At 31.8% G+C, this 26,656-nt stretch overlaps 5 protein-coding genes across 5 annotated transcripts in view; 3 read left to right on the forward strand and 2 right to left on the reverse strand.

Annotated features, from left to right (window-relative positions):
* The first annotated feature begins 1,904 nt into the window (after positions 1 to 1,904).
* LOC119830428 (small nuclear ribonucleoprotein-associated protein B) lies at positions 1,905 to 2,929 on the forward strand. Its single transcript, XM_038353492.1, has 2 exons — positions 1,905 to 2,065; positions 2,166 to 2,929. The coding sequence occupies exons 1-2, from the start codon at positions 2,063 to 2,065 to the stop codon at positions 2,724 to 2,726; spliced, it is 564 nt and encodes a 187-aa protein (XP_038209420.1). The 5' UTR covers positions 1,905 to 2,062; the 3' UTR covers positions 2,727 to 2,929.
* Positions 2,930 to 5,209: 2,280 nt separating this feature from the next.
* On the reverse strand, positions 5,210 to 11,604 carry LOC119830350. The gene is made up of 7 exons (XM_038353373.1): positions 11,361 to 11,604; positions 10,873 to 11,078; positions 10,463 to 10,691; positions 9,885 to 10,066; positions 9,541 to 9,679; positions 9,210 to 9,340; positions 5,210 to 9,087 (listed from the first exon to the last, which is right to left on the reverse strand). The coding sequence occupies exons 1-7, from the start codon at positions 11,400 to 11,402 to the stop codon at positions 6,813 to 6,815; spliced, it is 3,204 nt and encodes a 1,067-aa protein (XP_038209301.1). The 5' UTR covers positions 11,403 to 11,604; the 3' UTR covers positions 5,210 to 6,812.
* Positions 11,605 to 12,828: 1,224 nt separating this feature from the next.
* On the forward strand, positions 12,829 to 14,792 carry LOC119831020 (general transcription factor IIF subunit 2). Its single transcript, XM_038354227.1, has 4 exons — positions 12,829 to 13,311; positions 13,625 to 13,836; positions 14,125 to 14,250; positions 14,508 to 14,792. The coding sequence occupies exons 1-4, from the start codon at positions 13,005 to 13,007 to the stop codon at positions 14,676 to 14,678; spliced, it is 816 nt and encodes a 271-aa protein (XP_038210155.1). The 5' UTR covers positions 12,829 to 13,004; the 3' UTR covers positions 14,679 to 14,792.
* Positions 14,793 to 15,311: 519 nt separating this feature from the next.
* On the reverse strand, positions 15,312 to 18,073 carry LOC119829542 (tetraspanin-7-like). Its single transcript, XM_038352103.1, has 5 exons — positions 17,921 to 18,073; positions 17,583 to 17,771; positions 17,200 to 17,361; positions 16,144 to 16,272; positions 15,312 to 15,617 (listed from the first exon to the last, which is right to left on the reverse strand). The coding sequence occupies exons 1-5, from the start codon at positions 17,996 to 17,998 to the stop codon at positions 15,462 to 15,464; spliced, it is 714 nt and encodes a 237-aa protein (XP_038208031.1). The 5' UTR covers positions 17,999 to 18,073; the 3' UTR covers positions 15,312 to 15,461.
* Positions 18,074 to 18,810: 737 nt separating this feature from the next.
* Positions 18,811 to 26,656, forward strand: part of LOC119831948 — a 12,152-nt gene continuing 4,306 nt past the window's right edge. The window contains exons 1-2 of the mRNA XM_038355521.1: positions 18,811 to 19,076; positions 26,020 to 26,171. Coding sequence (XP_038211449.1) covers positions 18,989 to 19,076; positions 26,020 to 26,171 — 240 coding nt within the window. The 5' untranslated portion in view covers positions 18,811 to 18,988. The remainder of the gene's footprint in view (positions 19,077 to 26,019; positions 26,172 to 26,656) is intronic.

Below are 26,656 nucleotides of genomic sequence, written 5' to 3' on the forward strand. Positions count from 1 at the left end.
GGAGCCTTATTTCTATTATTTTTACAATATGGCGATTACAGCTTGCCTGTGCTCATGTAGTAACATGATTTCCGTTTCATTATGTAAATTATCTTATTTTTCATCTATCTCCTGTAAGTGCGTTGAGTCGAGTTCTATGCTGATCCGCCTTGCGCACAAGATTTCCTTTCGAAAACAGTGGTTTTCACTTTTCAGTATGCGGTTTGGACGTTTATTTTCTGTGTTGTTGTTGCATTTTATCAGATATATTGTTGGAGTATCCTTTTAAATACAGTGAGCAATGGAATATTTGAAACCACTCAAATGAACAAAAGTCATTCGAAAGAAATCATGTTTACAAAATATATTTCTTACATATTTTATATATACGCTTAGCTATCCGTAAAGAGTAAGAATTTGTATTTATATTTGTTTGTTTGTAATGGATAAACTCAAAAACTACTGTATTGATTTTCAAAATTCTATCACCATTAGAGAGCTGCAAATTTACTGAGTGACGTAGGCTATGTATGTATCACGGGCGAAGCCGGGGCGAAAAGCTAGTGACAGTAGAACACTGTTTCGAAAAGGGTTGTCAGAAATGAACCGAGGGTGGATTCTCTTTTCCATGTTTGTTAATCTACTCTTTGCAGGCGCTTGACCTTTCTAAGTAGTAGAGAGAAAGAGACGGAAAGATTGCAGAACTTTTTGCACCAATTTGCAATTTTGAGATAAGTTGTAAGAACAATGGCGAGCTTTAATACGTGAAATAACGAAAATTAACCTCAATGTATCTTTCATCTTTCTTAATTAAAAAAAATAAATCTTGACAACCCGTAGTCAAAGGTTAAGAATGTCTATTGCTTGTGTCCTTCTGGTTCATAAGTTTAATATTTATATATAGGTACATATTATCAAAATCCCTTCATTGGTTTTCGAGCGACCGAGGAACAAACATGCATGCACGAGTCAGATAAGCGAGAACATGTTCTTTTTGTACTGACAATAATAAAAAAAAATCGTTAATTTCGTTTATTTTTTTAATCATTCATTTCGGTGATAAGTTTTTATTACAACGGCACCGAATTACTAAGACTTCGCAGACAGATAGTCAGACAGCTGTCTGACTATCTATATGTCTGCGATATAAAGTATTCTTCCAAACTTCTTAAATAGTGATAAAACATTTTTTACAAATTATGTAACATTCACAAGACAAATTTTTAATTCAGTACGATGGCAACTCTATAAACATGATGTCGAATATAATTACTTCCTCAATTAACAGTAATTATAAGTTTACTTATGGATTTTAAGTAAATTGTATGGTAGTCACAATCGTCTTTTCAAATTCCTAAACACATCGTTTTTTGGATGCCACAGACCATAGATTATAAAGAATACGCGTTTGCTACTTATATGTCGCTGTCGCGAGTACTTTTATGTCGCTACTGAGCGGGCGGAACGAACTAATTAGCCAACGGTTGGCTGATATTTTTGCTTTTTGCTCGTAAACACTCGAACTCTTCATATAGAAATGTAAATATAAATCGAAGATAAAATCATTAAGGCAACAAAGACCACAAGTTATTGAAAAGAAATGAGTTCATGCTTTCAAACATTCTTTTAGAATAACACGTCGATATAAATTATAAAGTAAATAACTTTTCTTTATCGTTTTCGATATTTTACTGAACAAGTAACTGGCAATATCCAGGGAAATAGACAACGCACACTTTGACAGACATTAGAGTGAGCAACTTTTTTTTTGCCAGATGAAATTAGTTTTTATTGTTGCCAGATGAAATTAGTTCCAAATTCCAATTAATTTTTCGCAATATAGTGAGGTTTCTTTATTGTAATAATAAGTCGGCAGATCGGGCAATAAACTAACGCTAAATTTATTTTTTAATGGTATATAATATTTAAAAACATAAGATAATATTAGCAAGCTAGGGGCAACCCACGAGCCGGCGTTCTCTCAAATTTGACATTGATTGGTGTTTGTTGTAGATTGTTGTTTTGCCGCTAACAAATTTTACTTTTATTTTATCAAAAGTAATCTAATTAATCCGTATTCAAAATGGTAAGTTTTCTGGTTTTTAATCATATTTAAATACCATCATTTTAAATGCTAGTATATTAAAAATATTGTGTACTATTTAATATTTTGTTTTTATTTTCAGACGATTGGAAAGAATAATAAAATGCAACAGCATATAAACTATCGAGTCAGAGTGATATTACAAGATTCTCGTACATTCATAGGAACGTTTAAAGCTTTTGATAAACATATGAATTTGATATTGGGAGACTGCGAAGAATTTAGAAAAATTAAATCTAAAAACAGTAAAACAGCAGATCGTGAAGAGAAGCGAACGCTTGGTTTTGTTTTGTTAAGAGGAGAAAATATTGTTTCATTAACTATTGAAGGTCCTCCGCCACCCGAAGAAGGATTACCCCGTGTCCCTTTGCCTGGTGCTATTGGAGGTCCAGGTGCTGGTCGCGCGGCCGGTCGCGGCGCTGGCTTTGGGGGACCTCCACCGGGCTTACAAGGACCTGCCAGAGGAGTAGGTGGACCGTCACAGCAACATATGGCACCTGGAGGCCGAGGGCAAATGTCGGCACCTCCTCAAATGAGAGGAGGACCTATGATGGGAGGCCCGCCACCCGGCATGATGGGTGCTCCACCTGGTATGGGCCGAGGAGGACCAGGTCGTGGACCCCCAGGAATGCGCCGTTACTAGTTTGTGTTTAAGAGTTTTAAGTGTAATTCTAGTATATTTTGGAATGATAAAGCACATAAGTGTTTATACAAACAAGTATGATTTACAATTAAAAAGGAGCAAATGGGATACCTGGTCATAAATGTTGATGAAGTGAAAGATAGTAATAATGTATGTGTGTTTAAAAAGTAAGCAACTTATCATTAAAGAGCTAACATGTGAAAGGTTATTTGATTCCTACAATAATAAATAACCATTTAGTAAGTACAGTAGAAACTAGATTAAACAGACCAATGATGTTAGGGATATGGATAACCACACATATTTTTGATTATTGTAATACATATATGTAAAAAATGGTTATAAGTGTAGTTTTTACTTTAAGTACAAAATAACAAAGTGATACAGTTGTTTTTAAAAAATTAGTTCACTGGCAGACATTAACCTGTCTAATAACAGTAACAAAATCAGTACAGCTATTCATGCATGGTGATGTAACGAAAGGAAATATAGATAATTTATTTTAAATAGATTATGTGTTAAAGAGATCCATTTTCTGATGTAGGTATGTACTTATTTAAGTACCTACATATAACATCATTTAACAATAATGTAATTGTTAAAATATGAAGAGACATTCATGGTAGTTTTTTGTAAATAACTTGAGAATTTTTTGCAATAATTCAATTTATAGGTATTTGATTAAAGTGATCATAGTTAGTAGTCTAGATAATTGGATTAAATGGGATTTGACTATCCAGTCCTGGTTCTACTGTACCTATAAGCATGACCTCAATTATTTTTATTATTGCTGCTAATACAATGCTTTCTTATATTTTTTTTAAAGAAATAAATGAGTCTTTAATTTCCAAAAAAATGTTTACTAGTATTAAATTTTGTGGGGAAAACTTAATAATTAAATTATATTATCATGTTAACAAGCAATGTTAGATAACTCGAGATCCCACATAAAAAAAAAAGCTTTTGACAAATAAATTGATACTAACCCTGTAATTGATTGATAATTGATTGTACCCTGTGATTATATACACAAACATCATACATGATGTTTTATGAATCCTCCTCAATAAATAAACTATATAAGACTGATCAAATTTAGATCAGTTCCTGAGATAAGTATGTTGAACAAACAAAAAAAAAATTTATTTGAAATGTTAACAATTTTCACATGCTCATAGGTGAAACATTTATTATTAGCTTCTTGAGAAATTAAAATCAGTTGTGTCCAGAACATTTTGCTTACAGAAATAGAAACCTACTATGTTTTTCAAAAATAAACCCAAAAGTTAAAGAAGTAGCGTTAGTAGAGTTTAGATAGGGAATGGGTTTGTATAAAAAATCTAAACAGGTAAACTAGTTTCCTATAAATTTCATCCCCCAAAGGGCCCATAGGTGATTAAAGTTTGAATGAAAGCTTTTTGATGGTGGATGACCAAATGACAATATTTATTTTCAAATACATAAAATAATCATGTCGATCAGCTGAAATAAGCCCATAAGCACGGAGGGGATCATATACCTTACATGACAAAAAATTCGGCTAAATTGATAACCTTTGTGGACATCATACTTTCCTCCCAAGGGATTGAAAAATGTATGTAAAAACAATATGACTATTCATTTTTTAATCGTTTTATTTCAGATACGATGGCTCTTAGGAAAAAATATACCTATTAAAACATTTTTTTTTATTTTAAACTTACCGATTCTGTGAAAATAGCGAAAACGTGAAAGTTATTTTGAACTTTGACGGAAAAATTATTTGTTAAATTTTAAATAATAAAAATAAGAATTTTCTGAGATGGGTATTTTACACCTTTCACCTTTGTATGTCTATTTAGATGACCGGAACGGACAGAATTTATATAGAAAACGAGTAAATGAGAAACATTTGCCTTGGTTTGCAGATTGGTGATGCTAGATATCTTCGATAAACGTATTATCACCGTGAATTCGAATTGGATTCGTTTGTACACATATAGTACAAAACGACATTTGTTCTTCCTCTGATGCTATTTAAACTAGAGCAAATCGTCTAGGCGCTTTACTACTTCCTGTAACTTTTCATAAAAAACAAAATCTGAAAAAAGTACATTAGCCATCAAAATATTTTTACGGTAAGTGTGGACGTGGACAGGCTCCAGTCAATGTTGCACACACAATATACGTACGTAAGAAGTAAAGTTAGATGCCCAAGTGCAGAGAAGTGTATGAAACAAAAATCTGAAACCCAAGCTGAGCCTCTGAAAGTTTCCTCGTCCATACATAAAGGTTAATGTTGTTGAATTGGCAATTTAGGAATGCTGAATGACCGATAATCCTGTTTCAAAAGTATTAAATAGATTTTAAATTAATAGATATGATAATTATTGCATATTTAGAAATCAAATTGCACACTTGACCAAATTACAATAAGCTGACGAAAATGCAGGTTTGTTAGTAGTGAAGACCTGTATACGATTTAATTAAAATAAAAGAGCATACATTTTTAAATATACTGTATTTACACTGAGTTGAGTGACTACAAGCAAAGGATTAATATTCCATACATAGGTAGGCCTTGAAGCAATTTCCTATTGTATATTTAAGTTATAGATTTTACTATCTAATTTTTCAAAATAAGGAATTCAGTTAGAATAAATTCATGACAAACAAGAAAGTGTGATACACACTGAATAGATTATATTATTATAACATAATTATATGTATACCTCTCCATTGGAATAGTATTTTCTTCATTGAAATGGTATTAATATTTGGTTATATTTAAAATAAAATTATAATTTGATTTTTATTTCATAATAATTCATAAGCATATGGATTATGACAGCATAAGTATCTTAGGAATCTTTAACAATGCAATAGTCATTTATTAAAAATATACCTTTATGTTTGTTACACATTGAAGTTTTTATAACAATGGTGTAAGCAACTTTTTATAATACTGACCATTCCAGTCACTCAAGCTTCCACCATCACTAATGTTTAGTTCATTTATTATAAGACTGTATTATTTGATAATAATTATTATATAAACATAAAAAATAGCAATCACTAAAGGTATACATGATAACTAATTATAATATAAAAGGTAAATTATTAAAAAATAATATCACAATAGTATTTACGTAATACCCAACATCTTTGGAATGAAGGCAACAATCGTAAGCAGGTCAAAATCATCATAGAAACAATACAGTAGGTATTAAATAAGTACATAAGAGATCTATTTTCATCAATTATTAATAACGATTTAGATAATAATTTAATTATTGCTTAATTTTATAAATGCATTACAATTGGAAACATTATGTACCTATTAAAAAAATGTATAGGAATTATATTAAACATTTTTCTTGATAACATGTCTTGATGTTGAGGTTTCTTTTTAAAAATTTATAATTATATGTGAACTGTCCAATAATTTAAACGGTATAAACAAAAAAGAAAATAAACACCGTTTAATATATATGTTACACATTACAGCAGTATTAGTTACAACGTGAAAGTATCCCTTGAATGCTGAATATCACACGGAAGACATCAGCTTTCAAATAATAACACGAATCATCAAAATCGGTTCGCACAATCGAAAGTTCGTTAACGAGCTCAATAAAAATACAGTCGACTCGATAACTCTCTCCTCTTTTTTAAGTCGGTTGAAAACGATTAAGTATTCAGTCATTACTTTGAATAGACTGTTGTTGACACGTGTAAGTAAAAGAGCGAGATGTAAACTGTTTTATACGTGAGAGTAAGAGACGATTGAGCGATTGTTCTATTCTTATTCCCGTCTAATGATAGATATACAATCATTTGTTTCTTTAAATGCAAAGTGTTTTTGTATTAAGTAACTATACGGTGCAAGTAGAAATGGTACTACATTTGCAATTTTAAAATACAATATTGTTGTGTACAACTGCCTTTCCTTTTTTACATCATTCCGTAAATGTATATCTATAGACATTTTCCGGTCGATTTTCTTGAGGACAATAAAATATTAAAATCAAAACATTAAAATAAGTTGGCAGTCCTTTTATCCTAAATAATTTTCTGTAAATGACTTTAAAGTTAAAACCTATAAAATTATATAGTTACATCACCAGTCTTTTGCGATTGTTGCTTCAAATAAACAGCATACATTTGCCTTGCTTGATTTAATACCCTGTTGACATTATGCTTTCTCACCATTTTATCAAAATGCATTGCTAATTCATTATAGTCCATACGATTGCGCATTACATAATCTCTATGTTGCAATAATACTGTAAGACATAAATACATGAGAAATGGATTACCACCACCAAACACGATAGGAGAAGGCAAACTACTGATACTGTTTTTGCTTGGATTATTATCGGTAGCTGCCACAGTATTTATAGATGCATTTTTTAATGGGGGTGGTTTAAAAACCTCATATTTTTTCTGGAAGTTATTTATTGTTGATGCTACATTTTGTAAGTTAGATTGTTTGACATTTAGAATTGACTCACAATTCTTTTTCGCATTCTCCAATTCCTGAGACATGTTGGAGAAAAATTTATGTGATCTCAAATTGTTTCCATCTTGTGTAATTGGATTGTTTACAGAATCTACTGGTTCGGAAGATTCAGATTCACTGGAATGTGTATTAGAATGCTTATTGTTATGATATAAATCCTGAGGTTCTAAAGAATGATTTTTTCTTAATAATCTAATTGGTGTGACAGACTTTTTTCCAGAATGCTCCTCAAATATTTCCCCCGTGTCACCATCAAAGTCTAATTCTGCTTGTTCATCTGGTGTATGAGGGCAACTAGCAGTTGTTCGTGTAGTTGGAGTGTTGCGATGAAGGGGATTCTCCCAAAGATATATATCCTCAGCACTTCTTGCATTAATTTTAGTTGCATCTAAATGAGGTGATTTTTTTAATGTATCAATTGATTCAGTTACTTCAGTTTGAACTTCTAAGTTATCATTTTCTGTGTCTTTTGGAAATTTTGTGGGTTTGCCTTCTGTGCTTGTAGATTCAGAAGGAGAATCACAAACCATACTACATCTATTTACATAAGAAGAACCAAATACTTGTCGATCTAAATGTTCTAATTCCAATCTCAATTCTCTGGTCATGGATGTGGTCATCGGATAATATTCTTGTGAATCATCAGGACTGCTGCCTTCATTCAATTCCAAATTAATTTTTGAATTGCTATGATTTTTAAGAATTCTCGATGTTGTATCATTAAGTAAAGTTTTAGTTAATGTTATTTTTGGACAGTGCTTTGATTCTATATTATCAAGATCAGTTTTCGGACACAATTCTTGCTTAATGTTAGTGGATTTAGTACCCGTAGCAAAATTAAGAAATTCATTGAGATTTTTTATCATTTTTACTGTGGGCTTATTGCTTGTTGAATCTGCACAATTGGAATCATCAAGTTTATCTAAAGATGAGAAAAATCTGTTATTATGTATGGATATTCTATCCCGTAGTATCCTGATTTGGCTCCCTAATGGAGTGTCTTTAATTTCAGGTTGAGATGTTCCATTAAATAAATTTCCTGTACTAGACCAACTAGTTTTCGTATCTAAAACCTCTATCGCTTTACTATCTTCAGGAACACTTTTCATAATAGGTTTTGAAAACGTATGTACATCTTTTTCATGTAGATTATCTGTAGCGCGTTTCTCAGTTGTTTTATCGCATGTTTCCTTTGGAGTTTTACGCAGCTGCAAGGCTGCATCATCCAGACTTTGAAATTCTTTCGCGTGTTTAAGAGATGAATTAGTTAATGCTTTTCGAGCTGCGCTTTCGTCTAAACTATGATTTATTTGTTTGGTTGTGGAAAGTTTTGATGTTTTTATATTTGCTAAGCTAAAGCTGGAGCTCTGTCTTCTTATCGCACAAACTTTAGTATATGCATTTTCTCTTGGTGCTTTTACTAGGGGGCTCAATGGTGTTGGATCTACCATTATTTCAAAAGTTGGATCAAAGTCTTTCTCTTGTAAAGCTAATTCTGCTATGGGAGCTTTTTGAGGTAAAGAAGCCCACAGGACTTCCAGCATTCGTAATGCGTCATCAAATGCAAATTCGCGTTTCATTTCTAAGAGTAGCCATCTATAACAAAATAGGAGATCATCTGCTTGTTGTGACTTTAAATAGTTGTAAAAGTCAGGATCATATACTTGAAGGGATTCAGTGAGATGGGTAAATTTCAATGTCATAGCTTCTCCATCAAGTAAGAAATTAGGATAAAGTCTAGCCATAAGTGCACAAAGGCAAATATATGCATGAGCTTCATCACCCATGGTCACCAATAAGGGTGATGCTAAATCTGACATTCCTTGACAATAACTTACGGTAGGGTGGTAGAGAGCATATCTGTAAAATAAAAATTTATGGTAAGATTAAGACATATGATTCTAAGCACCAGAAATTTTGAAATACAAACAAAACCATGCCTTGTTACATGAAAATAATAATTAAGCTTTTAGCAGTCTTACGTGGTTAAAATATTGAAGAGAGACGCAATATTTTGATTGTCATCACTACCAGCATAAAAGTTATGATGCCTATCTGTCCTCAGAACATCTTTCCGCACCATACTTGTAACATAAGCCAGGTCACCATTTACCTGAAGCGATTACATGATTCAATTACTATCTAACAAGGACAACAGGCATTATTTCTTTTGAAATAAGAAAATATATTACTAAATATTTACAAATAATATTAATTTCGAAAGATATTTTTAATATTATTTTACCATAAAAATATATTCATGCAAAATGCTATAAAATTTTACTAGGAATAAAATTAATAGAATACATTTACCTTTCCTTTTTGAATACAATCTTTCCATTTGGCTCTCAAGGAATAATACTCATTAGCTTTTCTTTTAATATAATCCATTCTCTCTTTACCTGTCATCCCCTCTGGATAGACATTAAGTATATGTTTCCATACCACTTTCCTGAAAAATGTTACCAGTATAATAAATAATATGTAGAAAAAATATTTGCGGTGTTCACTCTAATTAGGAATGCAACACTTGGTATTACTGAGGTAGATCAGGAATATTGTAACAAGTAATTTTATTCCTATTTTTTTTTTAAATATATTTATAACAAAAAATTTTTACACATCACTCAATCTAATACACTGATTTGGCATTTTACCTTAGGCTTGGTTCAATTCCTCCACAATATATAACTTCACGTAGCTTTGTAGTGTTGTTAATTTGTCCAACAGCATCCAAAAATGATCTAAACTCTACATCATTTAGTGGAGGTCGTGGTGGTGTGTTTGGGTCATCATATAGATTTAATGCTCTGGATACCATATTGAATGTTTTCTCAACCTAAAATAAAACAAAGAAAATATTTACAATCTGGTTATAATATTTTTATCACCTTTTGGACAAGAGCCTAAAAGGCATACGACTAGATATAATAATTAATGCCTCAAACTAAGTCTAGAAAATCAAATTTCATTAAATTAAATGAAGCATTTTCAGTCTCATGTATGAATTATTATGAATGCAAAGTCTGTTTGTTTGTCTTTATTTTACATCACAGTGAAGTCATCTTATGATATTATGATTGTTTTATTTAGTTATTTATTATTGTGTGTGAAGATATTTGGGAGGCTGGACAGTGACACAGGCCATTGTATAACATGGTGAAATTTATAGATATCTGATTCCAATGGGAATTTCTTCTGACTAAGCTTATATCATATAGGAGAGGAATCTTACCTGATTCATAATAATGCCTTGCAGACCAATCTGAGTTTCTTGCTTATCTATTTGTGTTATTGTTTGGCTTTGTTGAACTGTAGGTTGTTCTTTAGTAATATGAGTTGTTCCTTGTCCAGAAGGTATAGTCGGTGGTTCCCAATCCTCTGATGCTTCTGAAAAAGGCTTCATATCCACTTTTAACTGGACACATGGTTCTGATTTTTGTGTTAGTGCTATGTTATGAGCCCTGTAATCAGAATTGAAAAAATGTTCTTTAGAGTGTATGGTCATTAAACTTTTGTTTAAAATAAATTCATGTCATTTACTTTTTGGTACTAAACAGTTCATTGGATTTAAAAAATGCAAAAAGAACCTTTTCTAAAGGTATAAGGCTGTGTAAAAAAAATATATAAGAATAATTTTAATACTTCAGGAATGCAGCGTCCAAGTCCCAATCAGACAATAATGGCAAGTACACTTCTTGTCCATAGTCATCCAAAGTCCTGAATGATAAAGTAAAATCAGACTTTATATCAAATGCTTTCACAAGAATACTTTGTAAAACTTCCAAGGAAGTTATTTGTGGATCAACAGAGAACTTCCGCAACTCAGGTTGTAGTTTCCCTTCACATTTCTGAAATTATATCCATTGTTATATTATGTCATATGATTCAAGAATACAATAATATTATAAGTATTGAATAAATAAAAGAAATGTAGAATTGAATGAAATTATGAAAGAAAATATAGAAATGGAATAAGCGATTGGACACTTATTGAATTTCTTATATATGTAGTTTTAAAGATTATTAAATTGGCTTTATAGATATAAAATCAGGTAAAAAATCATGAAAAGATGTATCGATATTTTAAACATAAGTTAAAAATATGTTTAATCATTATAATATCTGCAAACCTTGACTTTCACTCTAACTGCTTCTTTACTGTAACCGAACATTTTGTCCAATTCTTCATGCAAGTCCAAATATATTCAAGTAGTCCGCGTTAATGCTAACCACTACCAACAAATTCGTCGTATTTAACATCCCTTATGTTTAAGACACATTTATTCGTAATTTATACAAATTACAAATAAATTAAATATTTATAGATGCGGTTTACCTATATTTATTTTACGTTTCGATGTACCTACTGTCTACTTGAAGTTGACATTTATGTTTTAAGCACAGATTGAGAACTAGTTAGTAGTTAAGTTACAGAATGACTTTTAAATGTGTGGTTAAGTCTCATTTTAGCAGTTTAAACTACACATAAAATTTATTTATTTTTATTTCTTATCATTATTAATATGTTATACCTAGTGATATTTTACTTAATTATTCCCGTCTTCCCCTTCATTTTTATTTTATATATATATATTTATATATTTTTTCTTATCAATGTATATATATATATATATATGGTTATGTTTATGTGTGTGTGTAGATATGTGTATGTGTATGTGTATATATGTATATATATATATTTATATTTATATATATATATATATATATATAATAATTTTACTACCCATATTATTATTATAATAGTCCTCTATTGTACCCGAGGTTGTCTGGAAGAAATCGCTCTAAGCGATAAGACCGCCCATTGTGCCTAGATGTAAGTTTTATTTGTCTCCTTTCTTTGTCTTTAATGTTAATTAAGTGCACAATAAAGAATAAATAAATAAATAAATAAATAAATGACATATTTATGAAAACAACTGATTACTTTTTTTATTCCATAAGCGGGTAACTGAGTTGGTGGTTCGCCTGATGGTAGGTTAGTGATAAACATACGCAGAGGTAGTGGCTGTGCAAATTAACCAACCCACCTTCAAGGGTAAAGGGATAGGGAACGGATTGACTAATGGAAAGAAAGAATGGACCGGAATGGTTGAGGAAATGGAAGCGGGCCTCTAGTGCTGCCACTTACCGTATGAAATACCGTAGCATGCTTCTATTTCACACTAGTTTTCTGTGGAGGTGTGGTACGTCCCCGGTGCGAGCAGGCCTAATTTGTACCTAAGCGTGCTCGACTTCATAACGTCCATACCCGTGAAATAGTGGCATGCGAATGCTACTGCGTTTCGTACGGAGAGTGGAGGCCGGGGGCTGAGGGAGTCAAAGGCCCGCTTCCTTTTTCTCACCATACTTAGTCCATTCTTTCTTTCCAGTCGTTAATCATTTCCATTTTCCTTATCCCATAAAAGCGGGCAGCGTTTTCGCAGGGGTGCTAACTATACGAATTTTGACCGCTTATCATCAGTTGCCCGCTGAAATAAAAAAAAATGTTTATTGAGACTTCTGTGGCGTGGACCATGCAGAGGACACTTGTCAAACTATTAAAAAATCCTCGATCTGTCAATGTTAAAATACTTGTAGAATGTAAAATCCTGTGTCAATTGTCATTTCAATTTTCGTCATTATTGGGGTTGTACAAATATTTCATGGAAAAGTAAAATAAAGTTAACTATCGATGATCGAGCTTTTACGGTATACAAACAGACTTTGTGAACGTAGTTGACAAAGCCTTAATATCTTAAATATTATTCGTAATCATGACTACTCCTAATAATGTTCCGCACGTCGATCGTGAGCTCGATTTGTCAAATACTGGTAGAGGTGTTTGGCTTGTAAAAGTACCAAAATATATCGCCACAAAATGGGACAAAGCCCCTGGGGACATAGAAGTAGGGAAATTGAAAATTTCTCGAGTAGCTGGACAACGACCTCAAGTTCAGTTGTCGTTGTCTGAGGCAGTTCTATGCCTAAAAGATGCAGGAGAACAAAATATACCAAAGGAGCATCGTCTAGATGTTTCTAATGTGACAAGGCAATCTTTAGGTGTCTTTTCCCATATAGTGCGTAAGTGTTTTAGCATAAATACATATTTAATTTTTTGTCATGTGTTTTGCATTAATAAGGTGTGATGAGAACTTTATAATATACGACACTTGTCCCGGCTCCGCACGGATATCAAGATTCCTCTTTTATTCCAAAGGGGTCCTTATCAGGAGTTTTTATCAGTATCCTTACACTCAAGTCAGCTCATATCCTGCCTGTTTATCAAATATCACCAAAAAACGTTTAGTACTTTCTGCATGATTGATGGACAAACATTCGAACAAATAAACTTTCCTGTGTTATAGTCAGTTTTTATATCTTACTTAATTTGCAGCTACAAATACAGATTCAGTGGTTCCAGAATCTGAAAAATTGTTCATGGAGGGAAGGATTGTTCAAAAGCTAGAGTGTAGGCCATATGCGGACTCAATATACTACAAACTCAAATCAGAGTCAATTAGAAAAGCATCCATGCCACAAAGACAAGTACAACAGTTAGAAAGAATAGTACAAAACTTTAAGCCTGTTTCGGATCATAAACACAATGTGAGTTTTTTATGTTATTAATTTTATTATTTATAAAGCTTTTTAATCACATTATACTGTTTAGTGTCATTGCTGTCACATTATAAAGGGATTTGACTGTTTGCTTAACTATAAGTCATAAACTACTACATATAATAATTTCAATGACCATCCCTTTAAGAATGGTTCTAAGAGGTCTTCCCAAGAGAGTGAACTTTTCTTCCTTTAAATTTTCATAGTGTCTTTTTTTATAAATTTATATGGGTTATACAATTTCATTGAGATTAAAATTTTGTACTCTCTTTCCAGATTGAATACCAAGAGAGAAAGAAGGCAGAAGGCAAGAAAGCTCGAGATGACAAAGAAGCTGTCCTTAATGTGTTATTTGCTGCTTTTGAAAAGCATCAGTATTATAATATAAAGGACTTGCAAAAGGTATTTTTAAGTTACATTATAATAATCCTTTTTAAATAGATAATACTATGCATACTTACTGCTTATTTGCAATAATTGTTTTATATTGCCTGAAGATAGTTAGGAGGCTAGAGACTCGAATACTACTCTCTGTTGTGGGGAAAATTCTATTTTACTCTTTAAATAAAGACCATGAAATAATATGTTACATTATTCAAACAACTTACTGTATTTTAATTTATACATGTCTTAAGTTAAGTCTTTTGCTTTTATTGCAGATAACGAGACAACCCATTGTATATTTAAAGGAAATTTTAAAAGAAGTATGCAATTACAACTTGAAAAATCCTCACAAGAATATGTGGGAATTGAAACCTGAATATAGACATTACAAACAAGAGGTACCAGTTGAGCCGAAGGAAGACAAAAATAGCTCTGATAGTGACTAATAATGATTAAGCCTTAAATAATTCCATCCTCATTTTTTATTGTCTAAGTGATTTGTTGACATTGTTTTATAAAGAACTGAAATAAATCTGTTAATTTTAAGTCATAACATTTTCCTTATAGTATTTTCATTTAATTTTAATTATTAGTAGTATTCTTTGAATTTAAATTTAAAAAATGCTGTTCATTTTATTTTAACAATTAAACCCTCACGGTTGTGGATAGGTTGAATTAGCAATTTAAAAAAAATCGATCAACTAGATAATAGAAACAAACAATTTGTGTTTGATTAATATTTCATGTGCATTTGATAAAATGTCGTTTTGTCTGCAAACAGACTACGATCTTTTTATTAAGCATTTAGATATTCAATAAATTTAGATTTTTTATGATCATATTGCTAATATTTACAGTTTTGCCGAATTTTACTATAACTTATATTTATAATTGTAACTGGATGATGGCGTGTTATTAACTTACCTCTTCCGACTTTAACTACTCCACTGTTGCAGGTGCTTTATGTTGCCAGTGGCCCCGTTATTTTCAACTACATACAACAAAATACACTCGTAAAGAAAATACATATAAGTTGCTCAATAATTTATTTAAACATCCAAAATAGATAACAATTTTATTTTTTATACATTTTTTAAGCTACAATAATTTCGATTATAATACACATTTAAAACGTTAAAGAGGATAAAGACGAGATAAAATATATGTAGAAGATTCAGTCAAGAAGAATTGAATTTGAGATCGTGTCCGATTTGATGAGTCAGAAACCACTAGTTGATCATATCATATTTGGATTTTTTTATGTAACTTGCCAAAGAACAGGACAGTATAGCACCAACGAGAGGCAAAACCGACGTTCCGATAGCAATGCCTATCAATATGTTCATATTTCTTCTTAAGTAATCACTTATTACCTCGTAGCAACCCTGAAAAAAAATGGGTAACCTAGTTTTAGTATTATATTATATCTGTGTTAATACTCTGAGACGAAAGATTTCTCTTTCCTGGTTATTAGTAGCAAAAAATCGTTACTAACAATATCAACTGTCAACCTGTGAAAGTCCAGTTTAAATTAGTTCAGCCGGTTTGAAGATTAATCAAAAGAGTTAAACGGATCTTATTTTTTTTTAATTTCATAATATCTACGTACTGGTTCTCCTGTCGTTTTATATTCATGCCAACCCCACAATAACTAAAACCTGACTAACCCATGCATTAGTCACTAAATACTAATTCATATAATCCAGAATGAAATAAAAACTAGATACATTCGTACGTAAGTGAAAGGTAAATTGTTAAATTCGATATTTAACAAACGATCATTGTTTTGTCGATGCACTAGATATAGACATTAGACACTGCAAGCACCTGCAAGTGATCGGCGCGGCTTGATTTGGTACTGCTATAAAAGAGACAATAAATAATTTGCCTTCAACTTAGGTATTTCCATACCGTTTGGTAGACGTCGTTGTAATTGGCGGTGACACAGTGACTCGTGTCCAGGCAACAAGAAGTCGGGATCACGCGTTGTGGTGACATTACCATCCAGTCAGTATAGTTGGAAACACCGCAACAGTGTAACTAGAATTGATGATAATAGAATTATGAACTATGCAATAACATTGTACACTTATGATGTCTGTCGAAGAAATTTATTTTCGTAAAGAAGAGTCGAACCTATTGTGATTAATATATACATGGTCAATATAGTTTACATCCGAGATTTTGTAATAAGTAATAAATATTTTAACAGTTCTTATATCCATCCACCATTAATTAAAAAAACAGCTAAATAAGTAGAACTTAAGAAATTATTATTATTGAAAATCTGACTGATGATCCTTTTATTCTTCTATTCTAATAGATCCTTTATTTTATATACATATTGATGAATCACAATGGTAAGAAAAATAAATGAACCCAGCCTTCGTTTTTTCTTTGTACGCTATTTTGATAATTTACATGGCCTATGTCACTTATAACGACATCCTATATTTCAAAATGCGTCCAGCGATCTGGGCTGTTGTGTAGAGGGTAGCCAGTCAGTTAAAAATATGCATTCACTAGTTAAAAATTATAAGTACTTTTTAGTAACAATACGAGTGTGAAATCTGTATCTACCAATTAAAAAATCGTTACAACTTAGCTGCACTTCGATTTCTATTCAGTGAAAACAAATAGCGAGACATAACGTATAGCACTTTCGCGATTGTTTTGTATTGAAAATAGATATCACATCGTATTATTAACTATACCGTAATCTGTGGTATTATTATAGATTACTTAATAACTTGTGTTAAATAATTTTTGTATTTTACCTACTCTAACAGTTTATGTAGATTTAGTCGTAATTTAATATAACAAGGTTACCTTCAAATTTAAATAAATATATTGATAAACCGCTATTCTGTAGAGGTATTTATAAATTCTTATACCTGGTTCCGTGTTATCTATAGGAAAAAGAAAAAACTGAATTAATGCTTAAAAAAATTATCTTGATACACTTACCGTAGACTGAGCAAAGTCGAAATTGGCCTTTTCCCGATCATAATTTTTCACCGACTGTGTTAAACCATCGTGCAATCCCTTCGAAAATGTACCTTTATAGCACACTACCGATGCACAAACGCCGAGTTCCATCATGAAGATACAAACTAAGAAACCACCGTACTGTAAAATAAATTGTTCAATTTTCTATAATTTGAAAACAAATACCTAAAGATTTAGCTTTCAATGTGGGACACCGCTCAATTGCTCTTGAGTAACTTTCCCAGACGCAAGAGATTACTCTTGAAAAGTGAATTAATTACCTATATAAATATTTAGTACTCTGTGCTTTGCGATGTATTTGCTTGTTGTCTAAAAACTACAAAATAAATAAAATATCTTACAATGTATAACAAGACGGGTTGGCCTTTAATAATGCAGGAGAATGCCACAGAGCTGATAACGACTATGAGGCCAGATATTCCGATGATGACATGAGGAGCTGTGCCAGAAAAATCTGGCGATAATTCCATGTACTTGTACAGATCAAACTCCGCCCACAGACCCACGACCAGTATAAGTAAGCCCGTAAGCTGCAAATGAGAACTTTTTAACAGCGTAATGATTATAAAAACTGGTATTTAAATATATTTATTGCATATAATATATGTTTATTGATATAGTAATATTAGAAGAAAAATATTGTATTAACGTTTATATGGTTAAGTAGCCTTTTACTTACCCAAAATATTAAATTAAAAATAAAGAGAAAAGATTTTATACAAGCAATGATAGCCACGTTTTTAAATTGATTGCCCATTGTAACACTATTTACATTATACGAATTATAATTCTGTTTATTTTTCTAACCATATGTTTCAAAACAAAGGACTGGTTAGGCTTTGGATGCTGACTGTTTAGTCATTATATACTATTTGCCTTCAGGCTTGGAGCTTTCAGAAATGCGCGCGCTGTTAGCTAACGCATGCGCTCTAAATATTTGATATTAATTTTATTTTCATATCACATGTGTTCCTCTGTAACTGAATTTACGAATAACTTATATTCGTCTTATATTGAAATATTCATGAATTTGGTTGACACCTTTGACTCGTTTTCATATAAAGTTGTTTCTTCCCGAAAGATGAACAAGCTTATAGTGAAAGAACATAATACCCACAAATTTTGTCTTAACTAGTTAATCAATACCTGCATCCTTTATAATAAAGTGAAAACTCCATTCTGTATTTTTTATCTAACAGTTAAGAAAATTGTTCTTTTAGGTTAAACGCTTGGGTCTATCTTGAAAAATTATTTCGATTCGTGTAGAAAACATTCGTGAATCGGACCAAATGTTAAAAATATTTTAGAGTAATTTTATAATACAGTTTTTAATATTTGTGTAATAATTAAATCAGAGCTTCGTGTATTGAATGTTAACGAAAATTTTGCAACGGGACGTGTAGTTTTAATCTTCTAAATTGAAAACAGAACACCTACATACCTAGTATGTGTGGTATAGGTTCGAGTATAACAAATTTCAGCACGTCCACTAGCGTGTAACTGCACAAAGCATGCAGTCATGTAAAGTCCTACCATGTGAAGGTTGTATTCTTTATTTTGTTACCTAGTTACTTGTTAGTCTATCAGACGCCGCGGTGGAGTTACAGCGCGCGCTGACTTTTGTTTAAATAACGCTCTACATTCGCCAAATTATTTAAATTCTATTTCGTTAAATTAATTCTCTCTTCACAATATTTTTATGTTGTGTAATTATTTAATGATTTTTTAATACGCCTTAGTAACTACGATGGCCTGGCAATTATATTTATTTACGTTTGGATTAATTTTACAAGTCACTTTTGTGTCTCCAATTGCTGAAATTGTTGCGGATGACGGTAAGGTCAATTTAACATTAATATCAATAATTGCATTTATTTATTTTATTTTTATTGTTAATGTGTTAATTTAAACATGCTTTTATTATAAGCTTCACCTATGTTTGTATGTAACCGACTGTTTTGGACTCGATTTTGACCGACTTTAAGTGGACAGTTAAAATTTTAATTTTGTGCATTTATCAAGGGTCGATGGCAATACAATAATTTCATGAGTTTGTCTTTTTATTCTGATTATGACGACTAGTTCTTTCCTTACGTAAACTGTGTTCTTAAAAGCAAAAGAGACAATTTTGTTGATTCTATCTTAATAGGGTTTTTTAAGAATACCTATTTGTTATTATTTATTTAAAGTAATAAGATTAGAATACATTTATTCCGTATGTATCCTTTTCGTTTATGTTATACGCAAACAATCGAAATTTATTTATTTTATGTTCCTTTGATAAATATAATATCATTTACGTATTTCAAATTAAACAAATTATGAATTACAATTTACCTACAATATCAATAATATATATGATGATGATGATGAAATAAATAATAAAATATGTACAATAGATAAGAAAACAACGTGGTTTAAAGGGATAATTACCTGAGTTTATTTACTTTATTTCTCTAGATTACAAATATTATTATGCAAAGTTCTTAATTCTATTTTGACACACATATATGTCTTTTTTTTATATTTGCTAAATAATAAAATAGGTACTGTAAGCTCTGATGGCTAAATGAGCCATTTAAATTGATTAACCCAAGTCACACTTTAAAGTAATGAATGTTTTTTTATACAAATGCCGACAAAATGTTAAAAGATTTTTTCAATGTTTTATTCATTTATGATTAATAATAGCTTTACATGCGGCTTGATAATTTTTTTTTTGTTTGGAAGGAAAAATGTTTATTTATAAGAGCGCCAGTAACAATTTTATTAACCGTTTATGAGTTTGATAGAATGCTATTAAATATTGTTAAAATATTTTACCAAATAATTATCTAAAAGAAAATATAAAAAATAAATAAATTAATTAATCTCCATGATTTCTGTATTAACTTTGAAACTATACATACATATTTGTCTTTCTAATACTGTTCCGGTTCTTACCATCAACAATTATATCACAGCTAGATAGAACAATTTTCCAGGCGTAACGGGTGTCAAAGATGTCGTTAAGATGTTCAGGTTGTGACAATGTTTACTGTTGCTTTAATAAATACAGTTTATTTGATATGAGTATTTTTATAAAGAACTCACTCCTTGGATCTTCTTGACAAATAATTTCAAATCGATATTTTTTATGTCTAAGTTGCTTGTGAAATATTAAAAAAAAATCAGTAAAAAATATTTAAGGCAGGTTGATATTTATACAAATAATAACGAAATATAGGGCTTTTGAAATTAGGTGTATACCATAGAAATATTATATACTTGACGGTCGTCCCGGCTCCGCCCGGATATCAAATATCCTGTCTTATACCAATTTCATCAAAATCCGTTTGTAGTGTCAGCGTGACTGACGGACAAACATCCAAACAATCAAACTTTCACATTTATATTATTTGTCTGAAGTGTGATTATAGTGTGTGTTTATCAATACTGTATACCATATTATATAGGCCTAATATGTTTAGGCCTTATATTACTTGTGTCTTGTAGACACTCGATATCTACACATTATGGATTGATTAATCTATGCAGTCTATTAACAAATACCATATTCCGTACTTCGACGTTATTTGTATTCGACGTGCAAATTTTAACCAGACGACATTTTCAACGGAAAATCGGAAGACTGGAACGATCGTTGTAAAATTGGATAACGAGCATCTGAATTCTGAATAGCCGTTGCTTGATGTCGTGCCTAATACTCGATACAGTTCACCCACTTGCACGCTGATGGATTATGTTACCCGTGACCAGTTCTACTTACGGGGGTTTCACTGTCATCAGACATGAGATTAGCCCACCGAGAGCTATCACGTATCCACGGGTCAATTGTATGATTGATACGATTGGTGGCTACGCTTTCGCATAATATGGAATAAGCAGTACCTACCATTAAATGTTGTATTACGATCTTGCATAATTATACTTGTAGAATTTTTTTTTTATCTACTAATGAGGTTTTATAAATTTCTGAATATTTAAAGGATATTGGAGATATTTTCTTAACTTATAATAATAAAGTTTAAGCATTAAAATTGTATGGTTATAAGAGCTTTTTTATATGCAAATGTTGTCTTTAGTTGTATTAGGATAATATTTTAAAAACCAAAAAAAGAATACCCGATTTAAGCCGTGGCGAGTAGTCAGTTGTTAATCATATCCGTATATAATATAAAACACTAATTTTCACTGAAAAAAATTAAATATGTAGGTAGCGGGAACATAAAACATACATAGAAAATACACTCATAGACATAGTATGAAGGTACTTAACAATTGACAACGACCAAATTTGACATGGTTGTGCCGGCGACCCAGTTACGTGTATTTCTTGATTTTTTGTTATAAAATGAGTATCGTACGGTAAGGTCGACGGGTCCATAGTGTGCATGTCATTACGTCAATGGAACACTTCGCGGTTAGCATTATGCATGCGCTAACGGTCTACCGAGTCGGCCCTGCGGCTACCGCGTCTTTGTAGAGACAATTCCTTATCTACTGCTAGCGAGGTGTATGGTGAGAGATTTGTTAATGTCGCTATACTTTTTGTATTCGTTGTAATTCATTTAATGGGTCATACGTGAAACTCAACTTTCACCTAACGTGTTTGACTAGACGTCGTTTTAATTAGTTGATAATTACATCTTAGACATGGTTTGCAATAGATCATAATTAATGTAATAAGCGCAACCGGTAAACGTCTCACTGTCTGTCGGAGCTTTTAATGACAAAACCATCCATTTTTGTTTGAGATAAAATTGTTCAATTCTCATGCAGGGGTACCTTCGTTTTTAGGTAGGCATTTCTTTGACTATACCATGATAATCATTGTTTGATAAATTATATTCAGTAAAGTATTTCATAAAAATCATGCATACCTAGGCAGCGTTCAATAATAGGTAATAACGATTTATCTCATCTGACTCTACATTTATTTTTTGTATATGACTAAATTATACTAAGAATAAACCGCATTTTAACCAAAATAAATAATTTGTATTTTATCGACTAAAAAATCATACATTGAGGATTGCAATGAACATTAGGGAGTTCACTCAGGTTAATTATTGAAATGGAGCGAAAACAGGCAATAGGTACGTGGGTGAGCGGCGGGCGACACGCTTGTCGTTTCTTTTCGAGGGATTAAAAATATTGTTCATAACTAATAAATAAAATGAGTTTATTTGTCGAGATTTCGCAGAGATAAAACACAAATAAGAAGATGTTTATTGGGCAGTTAACGTTTTAATTGTTTTACATAAATGTATACTTACTTGGAAATTGACTAATTTTCATATTTAAATTATATGCAGCATAATTAATAAAGTTTGAATAACTAAACAGTTACATCATCCAAAATAGTTTAGCTTAGCTTTATAAGATCGACAACTTTCGTTTATTGATAATTACAAGGATTCATTCTATGCATGTGTAAGTAAACCATAGTAGATATACTTGTGAATAATATAGAATAAAACTGGAAGTAGGCTAACGAGGTGTGGAGTCCCGACTGGTGCAGGTCACCGACCGGACCTTCGCAACCGTTCAGGTCAAAACCGTGATTACCAGGAATACCATGTAGGTGCACGTTCATCGATATACCATCCATTTTGGATATTAATCGTCAATCGACCATAATCTGATATCGATGCACGATTCGTAACGGCTCTTTAACCTTATTCGAATTTGCTATTTTCGTTAAAATTATTCCAGCCCACGCTAAGACGATTTTAGATCTGCTGGAAGTGAAAGAGTCACCATTAACAGCCATTAATCCAATTTCGTTGAGTCGAGTATGTTATATCATGTATGCATATATAATATAGTAGATACTCTGATATGTAGGATGGTAGGAGGTATTATAGCAAAAAAGCATTGTAACAAATATTTGTATTTATATTGGAATTGATGGATCTATTCAAAATTGTTAATAATATATCTAATCATCAATAGTGACCATAAATAATATATATAGAAATACGATTATAAGTAACAACGTGTAAATTGGTAAGTAATAGTATAGTTTCTAGTTACATATCGTAATTTTAATTAACAAACTTATATTATAGGTATATTAAAAGCTTCGTTGAGAATCACAAAAGTCTCGGCTTGCTCCACATACTCGCATGAATGTGTTCAATTTTCTAGCATAATTACCGAGAATTGAAGATATTTAATCCAATTAAATAAAGTAATTGCCAAATTAGAACTAATCTATAAACGTGGTTCCATTTTCGCGTTCTAAATTGCATTTCTTTTATGGTCCCGACAAAGAGACTTTTGTTACTAAAATCGAGTTGTTCGGAATACTTACAATAAATGTTTTGTCTGTACGTGGCTCCGACAGTGGGTCAATTTTTAATTGAATACGGCAAAACGGTGATTATACACGCACGGCCAACTTACAATGCGATTTGGATTTACATAGTTTCTCTGCTTTTTTGAAGTATTCAAATTGTCATAAAGCTCTTAACTATCACACCGTTTTTTGTACTATTTAACGTTTCATGTTGCGCACATTTGAGTTTGAATTGTATAAATGATATCAGCTATAGTAAGCGGATTTTTAAACTTTATGCTTGTTGTATATTATTTTTGGTAGATTGGGAAAAATTACAAACGCAGCAAACATTGATTAAGCGTATGTATCATAGTTGACAAAGGGTCATATTCTATAATAATATAAATTCAAATGGCCTCATATTGTGTGGACAGGAAGAGCAATGCGCGTAAAATCTTTTATTGTTTGCCGCGCCGTTTCGCGTCAGTCACTCAACACAATCACATTACCGGCACATGCAGTTAATTTAAAATACATGCCCCCTTTCCCCTCTCCCTCAGATGACTCCATTATTTATAATCAAATAAAAACATAACCAACGCCTAAACATTTTGAATGTTAAATATAATAATAATAATAAAAACGAGCTAGATATATCGTGTAGAGAGGCAGTCATAAAGAAGTCTTGAGATGGTCATATTATGTTAGACGGTTAATATATGTATTACAATTATCACAAAGAGACACAATAACCAAAGCTTTAGCTTATAGTATTTCCCTATCTCACCCCCACCTAACTTATCTAGGTGTTGAAATTTCATATTGTCACGCATCAACTCTGATGATTTTGGCGTCCTTGAATTGTAATGTTTAGGAACAATAAATTGCGAAAAATTTAAATAAACGATGACAAAGTGCTTCACAAACCAAAGGAAATATGTGATATTGTGACGCTGCATTAAAACATTTAACAAAAGAAGTGGTTGTAATAAGTATAAGTAATGTAAATTCTAATAAAATGAGATGTAAATATAATATACGATTTATCGGTGCCAATAGAGAGTGACCTTGTCTGATGCGTCAAGGAGCCCACGCCTCATGAGGCTTGACCAACTCCAATTACTTCTAAACCTATAAACGTTTTACGATTTTTCCTACTTACTTTTTGTTTAGCATTTTTCTTTACGCGTTTTTCCGTTCGCGGATTTGAGCGCGTGGAATCCCAATTTCATTTAATTTTAAATATTTATAATAAAGTTTATCTGTACAAAGATCTTTTTTTTACAAAATTACATAAATTCTGTGTACGTTGTGATGTCACATCCGTTATATTCTTTCATATGCGACTCATTAACTGTATTAACCACTATAAAAAAAAAGCTTCCGCCATCACTTATTTCAAAGTTAAAATAATTGCCTTCGTTTAAAACATTTATTTTATTTTATTAATACAGTTGCTATGCAACAAAGAGTTATTGTTTATAATGGATTTAAGGTAGAAAAGTAAACAATGGCCAACGTATATATTTTAATTACATATCTAATAATAGAATAATTCATAAATCCTTAGTCACTAATTGTAAATAAACATTCTTATTGAAAGCTTCTTTGAATATGAATTTTGCCAACCTATATGTAATTTATTACTGACTATAATTCAAAATCTCATTCCAGTAACCGTAATGGAACAAAACTGTAAAATAATAGCGACGTTTGTATTTCACCGTGCTGCAGAGATAAGCTTCTCGTTACTCCTAACAGCACATTTATATTATCTTCCAATTCCGCAATAGAGGGCTTAGCAGGCGCCTGCGGCAATTTACTTGGAAATTGCCATTTAGTCGCTCTACATTTCTACTATCGATTTGATTTTCTTGTCCCGTAAATTACTTACCTTCTGGTTATTTACCCAAGTGTCATATACGTATGTACGAACTCTAAATTATACTCTTATTAAAGATTCGATATTATCAAAATTTACAGTATCGTATCTAACCTATTCATCGGAAAATTTTAAATTATGTCCATTAAGTAGGTACACTATACAATTACAATAAATAACAAATCGACACTGATTAACCTCTCTCATGACAGCGTGAATATTTTTTATCCGCTCGGAGGCATATCCCATTACTCGATGAAAGAATACTCGGCCATTAAAGGGACGGACCAGTGAGCAAGTCATTGGGTTAATGGTACACTTGGAGCGGTCAATTGTTAAATCTATCAAGAATCTTGACCTTGTAGAAATTATTAGACAGATGTGCTCCTATGTAAAAAACAGAATTGAGTTAATCAACATAATTGATAGGAGTCATTCTATGAATACCTGCTACTGTCTATGATATCAAGGTGTCAGTTGGAGAGATTTTAATAGGCTTTATTAACTAGATTTAATAGGATTATATGAATCTCATCTGTTTTTGAATTGGTAAATATGCTAATTAACGTCTATTACACATATTAATTTTACTTATGTGTATTCTTTACAGAAGTACTTCATCTCATTGGTGAGCCAGATTTTCGTGATGTTCGGTTGCGGTGGGAATATGGGGATGCTGAGGAAGACCCAAAAAAATTGTTGGCGTTTCAGGTCCACTACTGTGAACTACAAGCTTGGGGACAATATCGTTGTAGAACTAAGGTATTAAAACAAAAATTGTTATCGGGATATATTTTCATCATATAGTTCACGGTACCAATGCAAATAAAACATTAAGTATAGAATGGAACGGAACATAATGGAGTTGGTCAGGGTATCGAACCATAACATTAACGTGAGGACTGACCTGCAGTTCCGTTTAGAAATGTTAACAATTTATTTTAAATTATTATATCATCATCAGCCCATATATGTTCCCACAGCTGGGACACAGGCCTCCTATGAGGGTTCAGGCCATAATCCACTACGCTGGCCAAGTGCGTGGTTGGCAGATGTCACATGCCGTCGAACTTTTAATTCTTGGACATGCCGGTTTCCTCACGATATTTTCCTTCACCTTTTAAACAGTGGTGATGTTATCTACATGCGCAGATAAATAGAAAAATCCAATTATTTCCTGCGCGCTCGCCCGGTCTCGAACCCCGACTTATCGATTTTGAAGTCCGAGGTCCTCACCACTGAGCCAC

The sequence above is a fragment of the Zerene cesonia genome, chromosome 1 (assembly GCF_012273895.1).
Source record: "Zerene cesonia ecotype Mississippi chromosome 1, Zerene_cesonia_1.1, whole genome shotgun sequence".
NCBI classification, from domain to species: Eukaryota; Metazoa; Arthropoda; class Insecta; order Lepidoptera; family Pieridae; genus Zerene; species Zerene cesonia.

Bases quoted from the DNA above. Each gene is read 5' to 3' on its own strand.
- LOC119830350 (XM_038353373.1), bottom strand. From the start codon at position 11,402: ATGTTCGGTTACAGTAAAGAAGCAGTTAGAGTGAAAGTCAAG. The intron at 9,680-9,884 runs GTAAAATGCCAA...AACATTTTTCAG, and splicing joins GGAATTGAACCAAGCCTAAG to GAAAGTGGTATGGAAACATA. The intron at 9,088-9,209 runs GTAAGACTGCTA...TTTATTTTACAG, and splicing joins CTCTTCAATATTTTAACCAC to ATATGCTCTCTACCACCCTA.
- LOC119831020 (XM_038354227.1), top strand. From the start codon at position 13,005: ATGACTACTCCTAATAATGTTCCGCACGTCGATCGTGAGCTCGATTTG. The intron at 13,312-13,624 runs GTAAGTGTTTTA...CTTAATTTGCAG, and splicing joins TGTCTTTTCCCATATAGTGC to CTACAAATACAGATTCAGTG. The intron at 14,251-14,507 runs GTATTTTTAAGT...CTTTTATTGCAG, and splicing joins ATATAAAGGACTTGCAAAAG to ATAACGAGACAACCCATTGT.
- LOC119829542 (XM_038352103.1), bottom strand. From the start codon at position 17,998: ATGGGCAATCAATTTAAAAACGTGGCTATCATTGCTTGTATAAAATCT. The intron at 17,772-17,920 runs GTAAGTAAAAGG...TCTCATTTGCAG, and splicing joins TTTTTAATTTAATATTTTGG to CTTACGGGCTTACTTATACT. The intron at 16,273-17,199 runs GTAAGTGTATCA...CATCAATTCTAG, and splicing joins TCGACTTTGCTCAGTCTACG to TTACACTGTTGCGGTGTTTC.